General features: G+C 36.0%; 1 protein-coding gene across 2 annotated transcripts in view; it reads right to left on the bottom strand.

Annotated features, from left to right (window-relative positions):
- Positions 1-23862, bottom strand: part of ITGA4 (integrin subunit alpha 4) — a gene marked incomplete at both ends in the record, with an annotated part of 76341 nt that overhangs the window by 21715 nt on the left and 30764 nt on the right. For both annotated transcript variants that reach the window (XM_079709628.1, XM_079709629.1), the window contains 6 exons: positions 1295-1371; positions 7991-8140; positions 18322-18476; positions 21825-21979; positions 22353-22398; positions 23006-23096. In XM_079709628.1, the coding sequence (XP_079565754.1) occupies positions 1295-1371; positions 7991-8140; positions 18322-18476; positions 21825-21979; positions 22353-22398; positions 23006-23096 (674 nt within the window). The remainder of the gene's footprint in view (positions 1-1294; positions 1372-7990; positions 8141-18321; positions 18477-21824; positions 21980-22352; positions 22399-23005; positions 23097-23862) is intronic.

Here is a 23862-nt window from a genome sequence, read left to right as displayed (position 1 = left end):
AATCAATGATGATGTCATTTAGCTATGACTCACAGAAATTTCTGTTAAAATTTGCCAGCGACATCCTTTTTCTCCCCCACCAGTCACATTTTAAGTGCCAACTTCCATGACCTTTCCTCAGTCATTATGCTCTCTGATTGCTACAAAATCACAGTATTAAGTCCCTCTTTTTACATTCTCCATTGGCTATTTCACCGTGGAGTTGGTTTTTCTCTTAGTTCTATGAAGATACTTTTTCAGTCTCCTGGAGTAAGTCCTTATTCTTTTTAAGCTCTTTACATAAAATTTACCCACCCCTCCCAAGATTTGATCCTTAGTTCTTTGTGAAATTCACATTTCCATCGCAGGCATTCTCATAACTAATGTGAAGAGGGCCTCCAAACATAATCCTGAACTAGATTTTCCACTGCAGAGCTACATATAGAAGTCTCATCAAATTCAACACACCCCAATTTGAACCTGCTTCCTCTATATCCCTACCTCCCCAAAACAGTCTCTCATATTCCTGCCCTGTCAGTGATGCCTCCTTGCCCTCTTTCACTTTCCATACACAACCAGCTCTTAACCTGAAGTGTGGATTCTATCTCTCTGGTCCTCATTTTCACATCTTCCCTCTGACATGCAGAACAATTTCAACAGAGGGGATATAGACATGATACAGAATTACAATGGTTTATTTCCCAACATAAATAATGACAGCAATCAACATTTATCCAGTTTGCACTGTGTGCACTATTCTAAGCACATTTACATGCATTTTCTTTTTCCTGTTTCTCTTCTATGAATTTAGAAGACAAAGATGATTTATTCCCTTTCAAATGGGTCACATATATATTTAGGGGTATCTTTGTTTTGTACATCGATCTGAATTATGTAACCAGTTTTTGGAGCATTATGTAGTAAAGGTTAGCTCATTTTGAACCAAAACTCTATTAACAGGCACTTACAGATGTCTGAAAAATAACTACAATTATGATAACAATAACCCAAAGCACATTTAAATCCTGAAATATCTTCCGAGTTATCAGTGAAAGGTTAAAATCATGCTTGATAAAACCATGGTGCTCACACATTCTCATTCTTTTGAAAAGTGGTAATCTTTGAGTGTATACTTATGTGACTGCTGTATAGAACACTTAGTCTCTTTCAGCAGAATGAGACTGCTGTTCTTTTCCAGGTCTTTAAATGCTGCTAACCCCCAAGGATTAGTTCTTAGTCCTTTACTCTTTAGAACCCACATGCACACACCAATTACCCCATCCTGATAAATAAGCAGAGAGCCAACTACACTTACTTCAAAAATCCAATTTTTGCAGAAACGTGTAAATCAGCAGAACAGTTTTCATGGGCACAAAATCTTGCAAAGTTTATCTGGAAATAAAATATGACAGTATTTTTTATCTTAGTTCAAATCAGTAGGTATATTTCTATGTTTTTTAAAGGATAAAATATCTATGACACATGAAAAAATAAAATTAATATAGCAAATTGATAACTCCTTTATACCTTTTGAAGAGTTCAATTTGAGTATCAGTAGGTTCAGATGACAATTCCAGGGCTAAAGGAACCACATTCTTTCAACAGGTAAATTTAAAGCCTAAGTTTGTTAAGCGAAAGAAATAATTTCTTTCTTTTGTAATAGTTGTATAAAAAGAAGTTTAATCAGACTGTGGTAGTAACCTCTGTAAGTGTTTAGAACCTGTGCTGCCAAGATTTTCTTCGCGATTTTCTGGTATTGCCGTTTGATCCTGCTTATTATGCATACGCATGACACTTAATTTTCACAAGATGGCAGAACAGTGATTTTATATGTGTTGAAAATAATAAAATGTAGAAATTTAGAAATTTTACTTTGAGGATACAGTGAATAAAAATAAATGATAGTTTATCCACAGGTTCCAGAATTTATTTAATTCTGAGCATTTTAATAGGACCCAGAGATACTGCAAGGTACACAGGAAGCCCTGAGGTATAAGCTGGACAAAGGAAAAATAGAGAGATACAAAAAGAAAGGAAGCTGAGAGGAACAGGTGAGAGAGGGAGACATGCAGAAAAGAAAGAAATCTAGAAAGTCAGAGAAGGAGCCAGGCACATGAAATGTGAAGTGGGTAGAGCATTGTCAAATGGCACGTCAGACCAGAGACTGCCTATGCCAGCGGGAGCAGCTGGAAAGTGTAAATCGTTCTCTAGATGATTAATATAATTTTTTTTCTACTTCTCTTATTCATAAAGCAGGTTGTTTGAAGAATCAAAATGTAGCTCATTTGTTGCTCATTCTAATATAAAACAAATTGCTAAGGTTTGGGCTTATGTACTTTACAATATTGAGATGTTCATTGTTAAAGACATTTAAAAGTAGTTGATATTGAAAACTGAAGTTCAACAGAAGAGTGAAAAAACCGACTTCCATAAATATTTTCATACAAGGCTATAGAAAGACTTTGCTCTTAATTTATTATCTTCATTTGATCTAGTATTGTAGACCAGACAGTGCTGATTGTAAGCTCAAATATCTTAAAACGATTTAGGGGCAATTTTATCTGGGCAGGATATGAACTAGACCTTTAAATGTCCCTTTGATCTTCTGCATTCTGTGTGCCATTACTGAATGTTTTAATGAATGCTTTAACCATGGCCCCAAACATCCTGTTGACTCTGTCTTTGTGCTGTTGGACAGTAAAAGTCTGAATAACTGGACTCCTGGGAATAAACACACAGTGAGTGAAACTGATATATTTTGGGATACATTTTATTTTATTTATTTATTATTTTTTAAAACATCTTTAATATTAGAGTATAATTGCTTTACAATGGTGTGTCAGTTTCTGCTTTATAACAAAGTGAATCAGTTATACATATACATATATCCCCATATCTCCTCCCTCTTGCGTCTCCCTTCCTACCACCCTCCCTATCCCACCCCTCTAGGTGGTCACAAAGCACTGAGCTGATCGCCCTGTGCTTTGAGGCTGCATCCCACTAGCTATCTATTTTACATTTGGTAACTGTATATAAGTCCATGCCACTCTCTCACTTCGTCCCAGCTTACCCTTCTCCTTCCCTGTATCATGCCCATTCTCTACATCTGCATCTTTATTCCTGCCCTGCCCCTAGGTTCTTCATAACTTTTTTTTTTTTTTAGATTCCATATATATGTGTTAGCATATGGTATTTGTTTTTCTCTTTCTGAATTACTTCACTCTATATGACAGACTCTAGGTCCATCCATCTAACTATAAATAACTCAATTTCGGTTCTTTTTATGGCTGAGTAATATTCCATTGTATATATGTGTCACATCTTCTTTTTTTGTTTTGTTTTGTTTTGTTTTGCAGTACGCGGGCCTCTCACTGTTGTGGCCTCTCCCATTGCGGAGCACAGGCTCCGGACGCGCAGGCTCAGCGGCCATGGTTCACGGGCCCAGCCGCTCCGCGGCATGTGGGATCCTCCTGGACCGGGGCATGAACCCACGTCCCCTGCATCGGCAGGCGGACTCTCAACCACTGCGCCAGCAGGGAAGCCCGTGTCACATCTTCTTTATCCATCCATCTGTCGACGGACACAACTGTTGCTTCCATGTCCTGGCTATTGTAAATAGAGCTGCAATGAACATTGTGGTACACGACTCTTTTTGAATTATGGTTTTCTCAGGGTGTATGCCCAGTGGTGGGATTGCTGGGTCGTATGGTAGTTCTATTTTTAGTTTTTTAAGGAAACTCCATCCTGTTCTCCATAGTGGCTGTATCAATTTACATTCCCACCAACAGTGCAAGAGGGTTCCCTTTTCTCCACACCCTCTCCAGCATTTACTGTTTGTAGATTTTTTGATGATGGCCATTCTAACTGGTGTGAGGTGATACCTCATTGTAGTTTTGATTTGAATTTCTCTAATGATCAGTGATGTTGAGCATTCTTTCATGTGCTTCCTGGCCATCTGTATATCTTCTTTGGAGAAATGTCTATTTAGGTCTTCTGCCCATTCTTGGATTGGGTTGTTTCCTTTTTTGATATTGAGCTGCATGAGCTGCTTGTAAATTTTGGAGATTAATCCGTTGTCAGTTGCTTCATTTGCAAATATTTTCTCCCATACTGAGGGTTGTGTTTTCGTCTTGCTTATGGTTTCCTTTGCTGTGCAAAAGCTTTTAAGTTTCATTAGGTCCCATTTGTTTATTTTTGTTTTTATTTCCATTACTCTAGGAGGTGGGTCAAAAAGGATCTTGCTGTGATTTATGTCATAGAATGTTCTGCCTATGTTTTCCTCTAAGAGTTTGATAGTGTCTGGCCTTGCATTTAGGTCTTTAATCCATTTTGAGTTTATTTTTGTGTATGGTGTTAGGGAGTGTTCTAATTTCATTCTTTTACATGTAGCTGTCCAGTTTTCCAAGCACCACTTATTGAAGAGGCTGTGTTTTCTCCATTGTATGTTCTTGCCTCCTTTATCAAAAATAAGGTGACCATATGTGCGTGGGTTTATCTCTGGGCCTTCTATCCTGTTCCACTGATGTATATTTCTGTTTTTGTGCCAGTACCATACTGTCTTGATTACTGTAGCTTTGTAGTATAGTCTGAAGTCAGGAAGCCTGATTCCTCCAGCTCAGTTTTTCTTTCTCAAGATTGCTTTGGCTATTCAGGGTCTTTTGTGTTTCCATACAAATTGTGAAATTTTTTGTTCTAGTTCTATGAAAAATGCCATTGGTAGTTTGATAGGGATTGCATTGAATCTGTAGATTGCTTTGGGTAGTAGAGTCATTTTCACAATGTTGATACTTCCAATCCAAGAACACAGTATATCTCTCCATCTGTTTATATCATCTTTAATTTCTTTCAACAGTGTCTTTTAGTTTTCTGCATACAGGTCTTTTGTCTCCTTAGGTAGGTTTATTCCTAGGTATTTTATTCTTTTGTTGCAATGGTAAATGGGAGTGTTTCCTTAATTTCTCTTTCAGATTTTTCATCATTAGTGTACAGGAATGCAAGAGATTTCTGTGCATTAATTTTGTATCCTGCTACTTTAACAAATTCATTGATTAGCTCTAGTAGTTTTCTGTTAGCATCTTTAGGATTCTCTATGTATAGTATCATGTCATCTGCAAACAGTGACAGTTTTACATCTTCTTTTCTGATTTGGATTCCTTTAATTTCTTTTTCTTCTCTGATTGCTGTGGCTAAAACTTCCAAAACTATGTTGAATAACAGTGGTGAGAGTGGGCACCCTTGTCTTGTTCCTGATCTTAGAGGAAATGCTTTCAGTTTTTCACTATTGAGAATGATGTTGGCTGTGGGTTTGTCATATATGGCCTTTATTATGTTGAGGTTAGTCCTCTCTATGCCTACTTTCTGGAGGGTTTTTTTATCATAAATGTGTGCTGAATTTTGTCAAAAGCTTTTGCTGCATCTACTGAGATGATCGTATGGTTTTTCTCCTTCAATTTGTTAATATGGTTTATCACATTGATTGATTTGCATATATTGAAGAATCCTTGCATTCCTGGAATAAACCCCATTTGATCATGCTGTATGATCCTTTTAATGTGCCGCTGGATTCTGTTTGCTAGTATTTTGTTGAGGTTTTCTGCATCTATGTTCATCAGTGACATTGGCCTATAGTTTTCCCTCTCTGTGACATCTTTGTCTGGTTTTGGACAAAGGGTGGCCTCACAGAATGAGTTTGGGAGTGAGTTTGGGAGTGTTCCTTATATTTTGGAAGAGTTTGAGAAGTATAGGTGTTAGCTCTTCTATAAATATTTGATAGAATTTGCCTGTGAAGCCATCTTGTCCTGGGCTTTTGTTTGTTGGAAGATTTTTAATCAGTCTCAATTTCAGTGCTTGTGATTGGTCTGTTTATATTTTCTATTTCTTCCTGGGTCAGTCTCAGAATGTTCTGCTTTTCTAAGAATTTGTCCATTTCTTCCAACTTGTCCATTTTATTGGCATATAGTTGCTTGTAGTAATTTCTCATGATCCTTTGTATTTTTGCAGTGTCAGTTGTTACTTCTCCTTTTTCATTTCTAATTCTATTGATTTGAGTCTTCTCCCTTTTTTTCTTGATGAGTGTGGCTAATGGTTTATCAATTTTGCTTATGTTCTCAAAGAACCAGCTTTTAGTTTTATTCATCTTTGCTACTGTTTCCTTCATTTCTTTTTCATTTATTTCTGATCTGATCTTTATGATTTCTTTCCTTCTGCTAACCTTGGGTTTTTTTCTTCTTCTTTCCCTAATTGTTTTAGGTGTAAGTTTAGGTTGTTTATTTGAGATGTTTCTTGTTTCTTGAGGTAGGATTTTGTATTGCTATAAACTTCCCTCTTAGAATTGCTTTTGCTGCATCCCATAAGTTTTTGGTCTACGTGTTTTCATTGTCATTTGCTTCTAGGTATTTTTTGATTTCCTCTTTGATTTCTTCAGTGATCTCTTTATTATTAAGTAGTGTACTGTTTAGCCTCCATGTGTTTGTATTTTTTACAGATCTTTTCCTGTAATTGATATCTAGTCTCATAGCATTTTGGTCAGAATATATACTTGATACAATTTCAATTTTCTTAAATTTACCAAGGCTTGATTTGTGACCCAAGATGTGATCTTCCCTGGAGAATGTTCCACGAGCACTTGAGAAGAAAGTGTATTGTTGTTTTTGGATGGAATGTCCTATAAATATCAATTAAGTCCATCTTGTTTAATGTATCATTTAAAGCTTGTGTTTTCTTATTTATTTTCATTTTGGATGATCTGTCCATCGGTGAAAGGGGGGTGTTAAAGTCCCCTACTATGATTGTGTTACTGTCAATTTCCCCTTTTATGGCTGTTAGCATTTGCCTTATGTATTGAGGTGCTCCTATGTTGGCTGCATAAATATTTACAATTGTTATATCTTCTTCTTGGATTGATCCCTTGATCATTGTGTAGTGTCCTTCTTTGTCTCTTGTAATAGTCTTTATTTTAAAGTCTATTTTGCCTGATATGAGAATTGCTACTCCAGCTTTCTTTTGATTTCCGTTTGCATGGAATATCTTTTTCCATCCCCTCACTTTCAGTCTGTATGTGTCCCTAGTTCTGAAGTGGGTCTCTTGTAGACAGCATATATACGGGGCTTTTTTTTGTATCCATTCAGCCGGTCTCTGTTTTTTGGTTGGAGCATTTAATCCATTTACATTTAAGGTAATTATTGATATGTATGTTCCTATTACCATTTTCTTAATTGTTTTGGGTTTGTTATTATAGGTCTTTTCCTTCTGTTGTGTTTCCTGCCTAGAGAAGTTCCTTTAGCATTTGCTGTAAAGCTGGTTTGGTGGCACTGAATTCTCTTAGCTTTTGCTTGTGTGTAAAGTTTTTAATTTCTCCATCAAATCTGAATGAGATCCTTGCTGGGTAGAGTAATCTTGGTTTTAGGTTTTCCCCTTTCATCACTTCAGGGATACATTTTAAAAAGCAGTTCACTGTTCAGAATGCAGGATCCATCTCAAAATGCACATACAGTTAAGTTAAAAAGAGAAACTGTTGTGTAACACAGATACATGTTTCTAAATGAGTAAAATCTGACTAACAAGACATGAGTGAATCTGTGAGTAGGGTGAGTGAGGGGAAGACAAACTGAAAAAGAAGGAGACAGAAAATGAGAAAGATAAGCTGAACACACATGACGATGCTGAATAACTCATGAATGCAACTCACTTCCATTAGGAGTGCTCTCTGGAAATATATTTTCTTCACTGGCAAGGCATCAAGGAGAGAAAATTAACATTTTATGTATATGGGAAACCACTGTTATGACTAAATGCATATTTAAAAGTATTCAGTTCAATATCCTAAAGGGAATATAAAAAATAAAGAAAAATGGAGAACAAGACGTACCATAAATCTTTTTTATAAAAAAATTCATTAAATTTTAAAAAAAATTCAGAGAGAGTACATTTCCTCAGAACTATGTACTATTTCAAAAGAATTTCTTCAGTTATATGTCACATTATGTTTCAAATAAAGGAAAAAAATTCCTACTGTTTTTGCAATGATGTCTTTTTCTTTCTTCTGCTGAAGAATTGGCTGAAGTGGTGGGAATTCCTCTGTACTTCGTTTACTGATGACATGATGCCCCAGGTGGTAAGCGGCTTCAATCTGAATTGGGGTGAGGATGTCCCGTACATCTTTCTAAAGAAATTGAAAACCATATGAATTAATAACAAAAATAAGCTTCTAAATAAAAAAAATATATAAAGTCCCTCCTTTCCTGCATAAGGTCAAACACAATATATGGAAGTCAAAGAAAATCCTTTCCTTTTAAGCTAAATTGTTAAAAAATTGAACTATTTTACACATTACAAAAGCAATCACGTTTATTAGGAAAAAGACAAAAGGTATTAAAAATGAAAAACCATAACTATACAATAATAGTTATGAAGGTCTACATTTTGGCATATTTTCGTCAATACTATTTTCTATGCATACAATTTTCTTATTGTTACAGTTTTTCTACATTTATTGTGCTTTTACATTTTACAAAGAAAGAGTTCTTGGGTTTATTTATCAATGATATAGGAATTGTAACCCATTTGGAATCCTTTCTTCTCTGTATGACACTCTTTTAAGTTTAAAATCTTACTAATTTTTTACACAGCATTTATCATTCTTAATCTTCTTTATATGTAGTAAAAAAGTCTTTGAGTGATTAGGTTTTTAGAATTCATTGTCTTCTGCCCCCCAAGAAATGACTCTTGAGTTTATTACACTGGTTGTCAATTCATATATTTTAATCTTTATTTCTACATGCAGGCATTATTTTTCTCTCTTTTAAAAACATTTTCCCATGAACTTAAAATTTATTTAATCTTTTCATTCAATTATTCAATAGCCCCTTCATTAAAAGGGAATATACAACATTACTATCAAAATTATTTGCTAACATAAACATGCACAAACACTAAAATAACTGACAATAAAATAACTTTGAAGTAGTTTGGCATTCAATTAAGGAAACACTTCCCTAAATAGTAAAGGTGTTCTAGAATCCCAAGTCTGTGAAAAAAAAAAAAAGGAAGTCAAGTAAGATAAAAAACATGGCATCTCTTAGAAAGCGCTTCTCAGGCAGCCCTGCCTAGACAGATATGAGATTTTCAAAATATACTGAACAAAGCAGACTCATTTATTTTTCTCCCTATCTAAGAGGATGGGCAAATAAGATTCCACTATAAAGTAATCCATGAGGATTTACAACAGAATTCAGTTGACAATTTAAACTGCATGAAATAAGACATGTTGATGGCAAATCTATAGAACAAGTAGCTTATGCACAACAAAAATTAAAAGTAGATATTATCTCAGGATTTGAGAGAGAAGCTCACAATCAGCAGATACAGTCCACCTACACAGGAACTATGCAGTTTTTCTTTTTCTTGGTATTATAATTGTTACTATACTCAGAAGATATTCAAAGAACTGGTCACACACTTCGTCTTTCACACTAACAATTTAAATGTAAAGCTTAGCTTGACTCTACTTTTCATATGCCTGTTTCAATTTACATTTCTTCTGATTAAAAAAAAAATAGATTCATCAAAGTCCCAGTGAAGAAACTCAAGTGTTTTCATTGGGACTAGACATATTAATTTTAAGCATAATTGAGTTTTATATTTATGAGGTTTATATTTACACTTAGTGAGTTCCTTAGTAGATGCATGACACTGTAATTGACAGACCTCCTATTGAATAATGTCAGTGGATTTCTATTTATCTAGACAATTCAGAGTTGGAATATAGCTTAAACATTTCTGCCTAAAAGCAGATTTCCAAAGCTCATAAATTAATAATCCCTACTGAATAGAAAAAAATACCTATCATACAGATTACTGCTATGCTGTTTATGCCTATAGTAACTTTTGATAAAAATCAATGAAGTTAATAAAGATGACGTTTCACATAAGACTACACCTATTCTGTCTTTTATGTAATTATAAAAAAGGATGTAATTGTTTCTTCTCATCATTTACAACATTATATATAAATTATATAAATATAAATATATATATATAAATTGGTTAAAAGCAAGTGGTCTGAAGGTAGAGTCCTGGGGTTCAAACCTCAGGTCCTTCACTTGTTATCTGTATGCAACCTTGGGCAAATTACATAATCTGTCTATGGAACAATTACCTCATCTGAAAATGGCTGGTAATAATGATAATGAAAATGATGATTATGACACCTATACCTTATTGTGAGGATTCAATGACATAACATATGTAAAACACTTAGTACAATGCCTGGTACATATTAAGGTCTCAATAGCTGTTAAATATTATCATTATTATGTGTATATTACTGCAAAATGTAGCTATATAAGCCAACCAAGGAATTACAGAATTTCAATTTCTTATAATAAATTCTGGTGACTATTTGGAAGAAATAAGGAAAAAGAAAATTAGTCTATTGCCAACCAGTGAACACTAAATAGAAAATGAGCTACGTTTTCTACTAATACAACTATTAGACTTGTATTAATTAAGTGGTACCTGGAAGATGTGTAGCATGACTCAGAGTACTCAAGATCTCTCATGGCTTTTCCATTCTCACACATGGAGATGTTTTTATTAGATTACTTGGTAAGTGATCATCTCAACTCGAAACCTTGACCATATAGGAATGCTGCAAATCAAGGTCCAAATCCCAAGTTATCAACTTGTGAAAATGGAACAGCTTGAAGCCCTGAGTATTACAATAGCAAACTTGATTAAATTATTCCCTAGGTGTAGGAGCTAGACAGCCACTGACTGTCCCTCCACATGTCCACTGCTTTAATTCTTCTCAACAAGCTTGCTTTGACCACATCACATGTTATCTAATTCATACTAATTTTCCACAAGGTCTTCTCTACATCTGGTGTATATTACTTTCATTATCCTAATTAGCTATTAATTATGCCTTTCTCACAATATATAAAATGTACGTGCACTCTTGCAAGGACTGTATTTGACAGATATTCACACTTACTTAACTTTAACAGCTCCACCTAAGGACAAAAGCTATAATATCAAAAATTCTTAAAGTGACTAATTAATATACAGGAGGAAAAAGTAGATTTGCTTAAAATTTTTAATTTGGATGGGCATGTGCTATCTATATTAAAAATAATGAAGATTCCATGCCACATTTTTATGGACAATTACATAAAACAGGGCACTCACAAGCATGCAAATTAGCACATGTCTGAAATTACACAAAGTCTGCCTTCTTGTCTGACTTTCACAGAAATTTTTATTATGGCCAGCTTGAGAACTGAGCTGTAGGCCCACGTCATCCTATTGTGTTTATGTAGTGAGGGAATTTATTTAAAGGGTGGAGCCAGAAATATTTATAAAATATTACTTAATGAACAATGATGTTGAGGTATAAATAAACATGTGAAAATATCTATTCATGAGTCTACTCTGTAGAAGACAGGATCTAGGGATACAAAACTGAAAGCCGGTGCCTACATTACACTTTAAAACCCATAAATCCACACATGTGGTGGAAGGATGAGCATTCTGATACATGCAGACACAGGTACAGAAGAGGGAGGGCCACCTAACCTACACTCGAAAGGGCATGGGAAAATTCTTACATAGAAGAATTTTAAGAAGGAATGTGATCAGATTTATGTTTTTGAAATGCCCCTCTGGTGCCAATGTGGGGAATGGGTTGGGGTGGGAGAAGGTATGACTGAGACATAGATTGGAATCTGAGCCAGCAAGGCCCCGTGTAATTATAACCATTTTATCTAGTAAGTGTGTTTCAGAGGGTGAACTGTCAAACATCTGGGACGACAACTTCTTGAGAAAAGACAACACTCCCAAGACAGGTGCCCTCACCATTACACGAATAGAACATTACAGATTTTCCCTCACAGAATTCTTTAAAAAGCTCTGAGGACACATAATCTATAAATTTATTAAATATTGATTGATTGGGGGCCTTATGTAATGAGTTGTGTTAGCTCTAAGAAGAATACAAACATGGAAAAGATAATATCCTGTCTTCAAAGACCTTGTAATCTAACAAATAATTAATATATGTTGGAATAATCAATCATCTTCTAGGTTACCATAATATCAGTATAGTTATATAGTTTGTCTGCATTTAGATTTTCAGCAGAAATGCATGCATATATGGATCGGTCCACAGTGGTTAAAATATAACTACTTTGGAGCAAATGGTACTTCATTAAACTATGTGTTTGTATAGCTTAAAAATATAAGTAAATAAAATACAAATACATATATTTAGTAATCAAATACGTGTTCATTTTTTGAAGTTATTACTGAAAATGATGGGTTTTATAAGTTATCTAAAGACTTAGATAACAAAATAAAATTCCTTTATTTCAGAAATCCAAAATCCAGAATTTAGAGAAACCAAAGGAAAGAAAGAATAAACTAATCTACTAAATACATAGGCAGGTTGATTTCATGATTATTATACAACATACTAAGGCCTGGATCTCAGATACCAGTAGAGACAGGCATTCCTGTTCCAATGACTAAGCTAAATATTTCTAGATTTTATGGAATGCTGTAGACAGGAAGGGAATGTTTGTTTTCTTCTCAAACATCAGAGAGTATTTTGATGCAGAGATTCCATCGAGATCAATCAAGAAATATCTCTAAAAACCTGAAGGTAAGTCTCACTACCATGGCTGCTCCAACATTTCTAAAAATTGTTGCCAATTGTTGAATGGGTTTCTCTAAATCAAAACAGCCTCAAAATTATCCTTTGTCCTAAAATCTTGTCCTAAGAAATCTCTAAGACCTAATCAAGTTGTACCTTTGAAGATAACAAAGATTCATTTTCATATGCTTACATGGATGGGGAAACATTTTCATAAAGGGAAAAGCGAGGTCCAAGAGAACAGAATTTCAATAGATAAAACACTATAAGGCATAAAAAATTAATCATTTGCCTTCTATCATAGAAACCTTTTATTAACTCCCAACTGTAAATTCTAGATTCTCCTTTCATAACATTTAATAATTTTAAGGCTCTAACAGTAAAAATTAAAGCTTGGCATAATTATAAACAACCCAAAAATGGAGTTCTAGGGCTTCCCTGGTGGTGCAGTGGTTGAGAGTCTGCCTGCCGATGCAGGGGACACGGGTTCGTGCCCCGGTCCGGAAAGATCCCACATGCCGTGGAGTGGCTGGGCCCGTGAGCCATGGCTGCTGAGCCTGCGCGTCCGGAGCCTGTGCTCCGCAACGAGAGAGACCACAACAGTGAGAGGCCCGCATACCTCAAAAAAAAAAAAAAAAAATGGAGTTCTATAAGGAAAAAAATAATTTCTGCCATATTTTCTGAGGAATACATTTTGACCATTCATATAAAACAATCTTAGGTAATACCTGTTTTAATTATGAATAGATGAAGTAGACTTGAGAAAACTGATGTGCTTACCAACCAGATAAATGACCATATAGTCTCAGAAAAATAACATACCAGCAAATGTATATGCTAGTGATGTGATACTGATTAGATTGCTAACAATGTCTCCTATATTCCAAGAAGATCCAATACATGAAACTAGAGAATGTGTGATTAAAAGAGAAGGACTTAATAAAAGCCAAGTTTTATGAGAAGATTTGGATTTTCTAAAATAGCCAAATTCTCTACTAACAAAGACTGTGATGTTTTTTAAATATAAGTAGTTTAAAGACTTTCATTTATGTGAGATCATCAAGGGATTGTGAGCAAGAATAAAAATAACAATAAAATTCAATTCTTTTTCTCACCTTCAGGTCCCCAATGGCTCTAACATGTTATCATACTGATGAAATCTTTCTGGCTCATTCTCTTTAATACTCAAGTCCAACAATGTGCTGCTCCCACTGGGACCTCCAATTCAACTTTGTTCCCCTGTCCCTCACACACCTTCTTGCTGTCCTCTCTCCTCTCCTTACCCTGCTTAATCTTCATGGCCAAAAATATAACCACTCCCTTGCATACTCCTCGGCTCTCTCGTGCGTTCCTTCTTTGCTTCACTCTATTGGCAGACCACAACCATGGTTGATTGTAACTCTTCATCTACTCCCACCTGTAAGGTTGAACATGACTGGAAAAAACCACAACCATACTGACTCGTCTCACTTTCTGATGCAACTTAGAGCCTAACTCCATCTCAGGACCATACTGTACTTTCTCACTCTCCCACTCTCCTAGAAGACTACTTCACATCTTCTTCCCGAACTCTAAACACCACTTCTCCCATTCCGATGGAAGCTAATGCCTTTGCTTCTTACTTCGCTGATAATATTAAAGCAATCAGAAGAGAACTTCCAGTCCTCTCAACCACATCTGCCCAGCATCTGCAAGCACATAAACAAATGAACTATGCATGTGCCTATCTAGAATCAATCCTTTCATTTGTACAATTAATCCCACCCCTTTTGCCCTCTTTGCGCTGATTCTTTCCTCTTATCTATCTCATTTACTCTATTGGAACACACCCATCAGCATAAAAGCATGCTATTCCTCCCATCTTAAAAGAAACAAAAAGTCTCTCCACTTCTCTTGTCAGCTACTGACTCCCCACCCCTTTTCTTTAGCTCCCCTTGGAGCAAAAATCTGTGAAAGAATAAGCTACACTCTGTCTCCAATTCCTCTCTTCCTTTTCCTCTGAACTGCTGTTGTCATGATCACCAATAGCTTCTACATTGCTAAACCCAATGGTGAGTTCTTAGCCCTCATCTTCTTCAACTAAGAGGAAAGCACTGAAAACACTGTCATGCCTTTCTCCTTGCCCTGCTTTATTCACTTCACTTCCGGGATGCCACAAGCTCCTGTTTTTCTTCCTTACTGATTAGTCCTTATCTCCTTAGTAAGCCTTCTCTTCTCTCTAACCACTTCATGTTGTAGGGTCCAGAGTGCAGACCTTAGCTCTTTTCTCCTCCTGTGATGATCTCAGCCACCTCATATGACTTCCAAACCCATTCATATGCCAAAGATGCATTGTTATATTTCCAGTTCCATGCCCCTCTCCAATTCCAGAAGAGTATATACAATACAAATGACTAATTGCTGTTTACACTTAAAAGTAAAATAGGTCTCTCCAGCTCAGCAGGTCCACAACTGAACTCCAACATTTTACACCCAAAAGTTGTTTCCCTTGCCCTATTGATGAAAACTGTATTCTTCTAGTTGCTTGGGCTAATGACTTTGGAGTCATCTTGGAGCCTTTCTTTCTCAAATGCTAGACATCCAATCTGTCAGTAAATTTTGTAGAATCTGTCTTCTACTACTTCTCAGCAGATCCACTGCTACCACCTTCGTTGAAGCCATCATCTCTCACCTGGCTTATTACAGTGTCCTCTTCCTCCTGCGTCAACCTGTGGTTGTCTACTGTGTAGTCTCAACATAGCAGTTAGAGTATTCCTTTTTATTACTCAGTCAGATCATGTCAATTATCTGCCCCAAACTCTACAATAGATCCCCATGCCACTTGGAGAAAAAGTCACAGGGTCTTATGTGATTTGACTCTTTTTCTACTGCTCTCCCCCTGGCTCACTCTTCCAGCCATCCTTGCCTCCTCATGGTTTCCTAAAACAACCAGGCTCATTCTTTTCCTAATGCTTTTTTACCTAGCTCTTCTTTCAGTAATGTTCTCCTCCTGGATCAGGGGTTCTCAAAGTACAGCTCTCAAACTGGCAGCATCAGCGTCACCTGGGGACTTTGTAGAAAAGCAAATTCTCAGGCCTTGTTGAAGATGTACTGAATCAAGAACTCTAGGTGGGGCCCAGCAATCTGTGTTTCAACAAGCCCCCCAGGTAATGCTGCTGCATGCTAAAGTTGCGGACCACTTTCCCAGACATCTACATGGTAACTTCTTAGCTTCCTTCAAGTCTTTGCTCAGATGTCACCTTCTGAATGAGGCCCACTCTGCCCACCCTATTTAAAATTGCATTCTTCACTCCTTCCCCAGAACTCTAGAATTTCCTGTGCTCTGCTCGCCTTTCCTTTTTCCATCACCCATATAATCTTCTAAAACAGGGGTTCCCAATCCCTGGGCCATGGACCGGTACCGGTCTGTGGCCTATTAGCAACCGGGCTGCACAGCAGGAGGTGGGTGGGGGGGCGAGCAAGAGAAGCTTCATCTGCCGCTCCCCATCACTTCCCATCACTCACACTACCTCCTGAACCATCCCCCCAACAGTGGAAAAACTGTCTTCCATGAAACGGGTCCCTGGTGCCCAAAAGCTTGGGGTCTGCTGCTCTAAAATACTATAAAATTTACATTTTGTTACTATTGTGTTATTGTGTTACTATTTGTTACTATTGTGTATTGTTACATTTTGTGCCGTTGTTTATCTCACTACACTAGACTATAAACTCTATGAGGATGGTAATTTTTTTGTTTCAGTCACTGACCTATATAAGTGTCTCAAACAGAACCTGACACTACATAGGTACTCAATATCTATTAACTGGAAGAAGTGGAACTTAATTGGTACAGCCAACAGGAGCTATGCAAAGAAAGCATGCCCAACTAGCAGGCAGAGAGTCCTCTGAGAGGTGGGGGCTGTGGCCCTGAGCACATAATTAACAAGTGTCACCTTATTTCACTGTAAGGGGCGCTGAGGTAGAATGCACATGTATATTAACACTCCTGACACCGGACTCGCTTTACAGAACAAAGGAACAATCCGGTTAATGTTTCCGAAAGCCTCGGGTACCACGCTGGTGGGGGTGGGAAATGCACTCATTATATTTTCATCTCCTCCTAAATAACAGCTAGGGGTCCTTGACAAAACTCAAGGTTAGGGCAGCTGTTTCTGTGGTTCTTACACCTGCCTTTGGATTTGTTGCAAGGGAGAGTGTTGGAGTAGCCTTTTGCCTTTCTATGTATGAGTTTTAAAACGTCCCAAACAAAAGCAAGGTAAGTTAGGAAGGAAAAAAAATATTGGAAGAAACAATCACTTTTTCAAAAACAGTCCCTCTATGTACCAATCCCAGAGCTAAGTGCTTTTTTTTGACATTGACAGTATGGCCCAAAGTCATGGCTGTAACCTGCTGTTGTTGTGTTACCATGGTAATGACAAGTGTACATGCAACTAACACAGAAACCTCTGCTAAACTGTCATTTCTGGTACAAATCTATTCTGAAGAAAGTGCACAATTTTGATGAACCCTTAGTCATAGGAACAATGTCAAGAAACGGGACTAAATAAATCAGATCAATTTGCTGCCATTTATACAGATTCAACACAATATGTCTGTCAATGCCTGATGTTGGTCCTTTTATTGCCCTTTAAAATGGTCTCAGTGTTAGTCTCTAAAATTGATTAACCTGAGTAAAATCAACTATGCAGAATTAAAAAGAAAAAACCCTCTTTAATCCCCACCACATCAATGATGGTTGCACTAATATCATTCTATACTTTTGGCTCTTAACCATCTAATAGCTTTACTCTAGTACAACAATAAAAACTGTTAAGGGAAATGAGGAAATAGCATAGGGATTATTGCTGTTAGCATCTAATAGTCCTGATGCTTGTTTGCATTTGCTTGGAATAAGTGTCTAAGGAAAAATTAAGTTCTAAACTGAGGCTACTATTTGAAATCCCAGAAAAGGCTCCTGGGAATAGTTTGGCTTTTTTGTGACAGTAGTTTTTCTGATGAAGTACACCATTCCCTAATGAAAAAGACCTGGCACTGCTTCATACGATAAAATGTGATCAACGCAAGGAACGTGATGATCAGTTTGGGAATGAGTGTTTTAATAAAAGAAACATGAAATTGGCTGTGCTTTGGCAGGATATACCCCAAACCATCATGAGAAGCATCATCCTGGCCCACAGATGATCCCCATCACGCTACAACTGTGCAAGTTCCCACTGACATCACCGACAATGCTGGCACAGAGACAAAGGCACGATCCAAAAGCAGTCACGTTGGATTCTGCTTCTTAAAGTCACATGAAAAATAAACCAACTTCCCTGCCTCCCCCCACCCTCCAATATCTACCAGGAATAGATCTGGGGCTCAGCAGAGCTACTCGACATTTACATTTTTAGGCAAGTGCATAAACAGAGAGGGACAATAGCAATTGTGAAGAGGAAAAGGCAAATCTTTAAAAACAGTGATGCGGTAAAATGTGATAAACGTGAAATAAGGAAGAAGGAAAAAGTAGAGTTTGAATTATCTAGGTCTGTCACAGGATCATCTACCATTTTGACGCTGGAACAATAGATCAGCTAGTTCAAGTAACACTTGCTTTTCACTGTGTTTTATAAAAGATACCAATGCAAGAAGATTTAAATGTATTGATAATATTGAAGTTTACATATCTGTTAATAAAAACAAGTTTACATTACCCGCATAAATGCTTGATGTGTTTTACAGTTAGTCACTCTGCTTGATACTTTTATGTTTCCTGTAATCACATCAGAAGTTCCATTGGAAGAAAAGTAAAATCTCGATGGAGACTCTGCCTTTCGGTTCACATCCAGGCTCATGTTATAAAACAAAACTGCAAAAATGTAGAGAGAATTGCAATTAGTATAATTATCTAAAGGCATTTGTTTTGTTATTTTTAAAGTGATAATAGTCAAAGTTATATAGAATACTGGAAATATATTAAATTCTCTTCATTAAATAACTTTCTAAAAACTAACCTGAAATATGAAAGCGGGAACAACTTAAAATACACATTTCAAGATTTTTTTTTTTTTTTTTTTTTTTTTTTTGCGGTATGCAGGCCTCTCACTGTTGTGGCCTCCCCTGTTGCAGAGCACAGGCTCCGGACACACAGGCTCAGCAGCCATGGCCCACAGGCCTAGCCGCTCCGCGGCATGTGGGATTCTCCCGGACTGGGGCACGAACCCGCGTCCCCTGCATCGGCAGGCGGACTCTCAACCACTGCGCCACCAGGGAAGCCCTCAAGAATTATTTTTATAAATTAAAAAAAAAGAATTATAAACTTTTCTCTGTTCCTACTTTTAAAATTAACATCTTTAGTTATTTGCTTAATCCTCCTACATATAAACATTTCACAGCTACACTACCAAAGTTGTTACTAATAATAAAAGTCTTGAGTAAAGTTTCAGATTTCTTCGAGTCCTTTTGTCCGTAGAACGTCTGACTGAGGAAGTACAGGCACCCAAATGTCACTTGTAATAATTTTATCTTGTGTGGTTACAGAACTAATTTCATACATGGTTGGGTTCATTTATTTCCATTTGTTTCCAATTTGAGGGGTTGCTATTTTTCTTTTGATTTTTTCTTTTTTTTAACGTGAAGCGAACACATGGTTTAAAAGTCAAACCTACATAAACAGCTGACTCACAGACATCTCCTTTCCAGCCCTAGACCCTGATTATTTCTCTTCCTTGTTTTTATTGGTTTCTGGTTGGATCTTCCAGTGTTGATTTATGCAAAAATAAACAAATATATACAGACATTCTCTCAATAAATATTCTGGCAGTTTGGTAAGAACTTATTTCAAATCTGACATGGTAAATGATGTGCTAAAGAAGATCTTCAATAACCAAAAAATTAAGGAAAATTTACAACAACCAAAAAAAATTCCAAGACCCATTTTACCAAGAAAGAAACAGCTATTTCTTGAATATAAAAGGGTTCTTTGTCAGACTGGTGGTTGTCAGAGGTGAGGGGTGGGGGATGGGTGACGGGATCAAAAGGTACAAAGTTCTAGCTACAAAAAAAGTCATGGGGATGTAATGTACAGCATGGTGACTACAGTTAATCATACTGTATTGCACACTTGAAAGGTGCTAAGAGAGTAGATCTTAACATTTCTTATCACAAGAAAAAAATATTTACAACTATGTATGACGATGGATGTTAACTAGACTTATTTTGGTGATTATTTCACAATATACACAAATATTGAATCATCTCATGTTTTATACCTGAAACTAATATAATGTTGTTTGTCAATTATACCTCAACTTAAAAAATTGAAAAATAAAAGCCTTCTTTGCAAAACAAGCTACATCTAGTAGTCCACTGAGAGGTCATTCATTATATAGGAGAAATAATTCATAAGTGATATTTAAAATAATTTATATTATTCCTCAAGTGTTCATTTACCTTTTAGGAGTATCTTACTCTTCTGGAAGGATTTTATCTACTTCAAGGAAACATAAGTATAAAACCTACATCACTCCTACAAACTTCAAATAAATCTTTCAACCTTCCTTTTATTTAGAAAATAAAGTCCAAATCAATTGGCTTCAAAATTACTATAACTGAGGTTCAACGCCTCAGAGATAGAGTTGCAACTGAAATAGCCATCTACAAATTCATCACCCTGAGCTCAGACAAGAGCACATGAAACAAGGGAAATAAACATCCGTTCACAGTAAGTGGCAAAATGTCCTGGTTTTATTAAATATGCTTACTATGTGAATTATTTCTCCCAAGGAGTCATTTTATGACAACTATAAAGCATGTTTTGTAACAATGCTATGATTATTTATGATTTTCATATATTTGTTTTCAATCATTTAAAGAAATATTTGGTCACAATGGAATCAGTAGTACGACAAATACTGATTTTCCATAAAGAGAAATAGTTCTCTCTATTTAACATGTGTCTCTCAGATAATCATCAGCTTGTCTGTGTCACTGTGTTACTAGGGTCATGCTCTCCAACTGCTACTTCTTCAATCAATAACCGGATGAAGGTTTTGCCCACTGGCCTATCACTGCATCTTTAATGAGGACTTCTGCAGAGTACCATTAAAAATGAATCATCTATATCTGTAAGAAAAGAATCTAAAAAAGAATGAATATACATATATGTATAACTGAATCACTTTGCTGTACACCTGAAACTAATACAACATTGTAAATCAACTATACTCCAATAAAATTAAAATTAAAAAAAAATGAATCTGATCTAAAATAGAAATACCAGGCTCATTCTCTACTTCTTATTACAGGCTAATTCAGACTGAGGCCTCTGCTACATATTTATAGCTTGGTTCAATAAGTATCTGCTACCCTTCATGATGTTTAGATGACACCCTGCAGGGTCATGGGAACAAACAACTCTTGATAGGCCTTGCGGGGTTCAGGAAATATATGAATTATTAATGTCCAAATGGTAAACTCCGTTATGCTTCTCTTCTACCATGGGCTAGTTTCATTAGTTATTCTAATATTAGCTTAAATATAACATAATTAGGAACATTAACCTGCTAGAAAAAAATGTAATGATTATGAAGTCACATATTTGAGATTTGAGATTAACCACAACGTTGGATGAGCCATATCAAAGATACTTTCTCCAGAGCAGATCACTGGGAGTTGCCTATGTACAGGCAAATAGGCATGGCTCTTAGGAGCCGATAGTCATAGTAAATCCTTAAGAGATGTGTGTTATTTATGGAAATTAGAACCAGGGTCTAGACTCCAGATAAGCTTCTTCAATTACTCAAAGAGGATAGAATAAGAAAAAAAGAATCTTCCCCCTCTCAGGCCTCCAAATTGAGCCAGCTCAAGACTTCAGTGAGCCTAGTAAAACAGGAGGAGCTGTGGCGATGTTCTTTTTATTCTAAAGAGATCTTACAGATTAAGCTCAATTAGTTTACCTTAAATAAGAGAGCAAGTGATACTCTTGCTCTACTTCCTGCCATAATCTCTAAACAACTAAAGCCTTAATGTGTCCAACTCATTGGTTAGAACAAAGTGAGAATCCGGAAGATGAAGAGTAAAGGTTATCAGGTGGCTGCCCTCTCCTGCCCTAAAAACCCCTCCATGGTGAAATACAGAGAGAGCTCGAAAGATGACCAAGAGATTTATGAGGGAAGTGCACATTCTATCAGGCATTAATTTGTAAGGGCACCCTTACCGATATAACCTGGAACCTCTTTGCCCTTATATGAGAAACAGAGTGTTAGATCCATGCACACAGAAGGCAATTCATTTTCAATACAGTTAAAATGTGTTCTATTTACTGACTCAGGATGGTTTAAAGAAGCTTCGACAATCACTACAGGTCTCGTCCTAAGAAGGAAATAAAATTAGCAATATTAATTGCAGAATTATTTTTCCTTAAGATGACAGTTACATTTGTTTGGTCAGTTTCCATTGATCAAGTAATTTCATGAAACCATTTAATAATATGTGTATATATACCCAATTACATTTCCATGTATGAATCAAAAGAAATTTTCATTTAAACTTCTAAAAATATTGACTTTGATGAGTTATGTATATATCTAGGTAAGGTGGGAAAAATATCCTAAAGTTCAATAATTAAATTTCAAAGTATCAAAAGGAGTGTTATGAGGTTGCCACCCTGCTGATTTTAAAAACTGCCTCCCATCATTTAAATTAAGCCCAACTGTCATTAAGCAGTGAAATGTATCAACCTTACCTTAGCAGCACAGCAGAATCAGACCGAAAAGCACCAACTGCTACATCTGGAGGATAAAAAACAACACAGATTAATGATCATCATTAGTCAAAGAGAATTACTTTCAGCCATAAATACTTAACTACATATCACCTTTCGACTATATCAAAACACTATTTACAGAAAATTAATTAGAAGAGGTATGCTTACATCTTAACATTCATTTCACATATGTCTGAATCTGCTCATTTACAATGACATTCATCCATTTACAGTATAAATATAAACATTAGGATATAAACATATGACATAAAGACAGCCTTACTGAAACAAGATTCAATTTTTGGACTATAAATATTCACCCAGAAATCTCTTTTTAAATTACCAAAAAAAAACCTCTTTCTTTTCATCATTGTGTGTTTGATTTATTTTCATGAATGCTTTTAATTTTTTCCAGAACAAGGAATAAAGTGTTAAGTAACTAACAGTTTAAAGCTCAGGAATTACTTGATTATTTCTGACCCATCCTTGAATTCAAAAGAGCTTTTAAAATGAAGGAAAATCTCATTAGTAAATTAGAACTTTTCTCTACCAGTTTTATGTACTTCACAATAAAGCAGCATCCACAACAGAGTTTATTTCAATTTATAAAATATGGTAAATTTTATACTCACCTACATATCCATTATTATCTGCATCAATTTGTCCAGATATAGACTGTCCAAACATACTTAATGATTTGCTGATTTGAAGCCCTTCAATTCTCTGAAAAATAGCAAAGTTGAGTGGGAAACAGGATATGAACACCTAATATCCCAGAGAAACAATGATTTAGTTAAATAATGAATCCTGGTACATGCCCTGGCACATTATTAACAAATGCATTGTAGTTAAGTCAAATACATGTGTCTAAGAGAAAGAGTAGTTTCCAGCTTGAAGTGGGAAGTTGACATCTATTTTGTGACAAGAAAAAAATCACTTTCTTTACTTTGTGAGCAAAGGGAAAATTATGTAGTAAAGATCTCCTAAAACAGTCCTGACAGTCTCTCCCCAGTCTTTTTTCAGGCTCTGTGTTTATTTCCCTGAGCAACATGAGTAACCAAACAAATAATAAGAAAATAAGACAGCTATGATCACTTAGTGGAGCCTACTACTTAGGTTTATAATAACCACCTCATTTAGCCAGATTGCTTCCTAGTATTTGACAAGGACAGCTCAAGTCTGATATGTGTTTCCTACCCCATGTGTTTAATCTCATGTCCAGATACTGATTTATAAGTATCAGGGTTGTCCATTCTAAGAGAATCAGTATTCTTTACTAGACAAGTATATATCTTTCATGTTATATAGAGAACAATTTACCTGCTTTTGCCTAATCAAAAATAACAGTATTAGCTAATGTTTCCGTAAGAGTCCCTTTGGAAAAACTTCTCTTCTCTTTTCCATGCAATGAAATGCCCTGATTTTTCAAAATGTGAAAGTAAAGTCAGAGTTAGATCAGGGAACTTTATTAAAGTGCTCTCATCTTACT

The sequence above is a fragment of the Hyperoodon ampullatus genome (genome assembly GCF_949752795.1).
Source record: "Hyperoodon ampullatus genome assembly, chromosome: 8".
Classification (NCBI taxonomy): domain Eukaryota; kingdom Metazoa; phylum Chordata; class Mammalia; order Artiodactyla; family Ziphiidae; genus Hyperoodon; species Hyperoodon ampullatus.
Note: the sequence above shows the minus strand (reverse complement) of the source record. Positions and strands in the feature narration are given on the sequence as shown.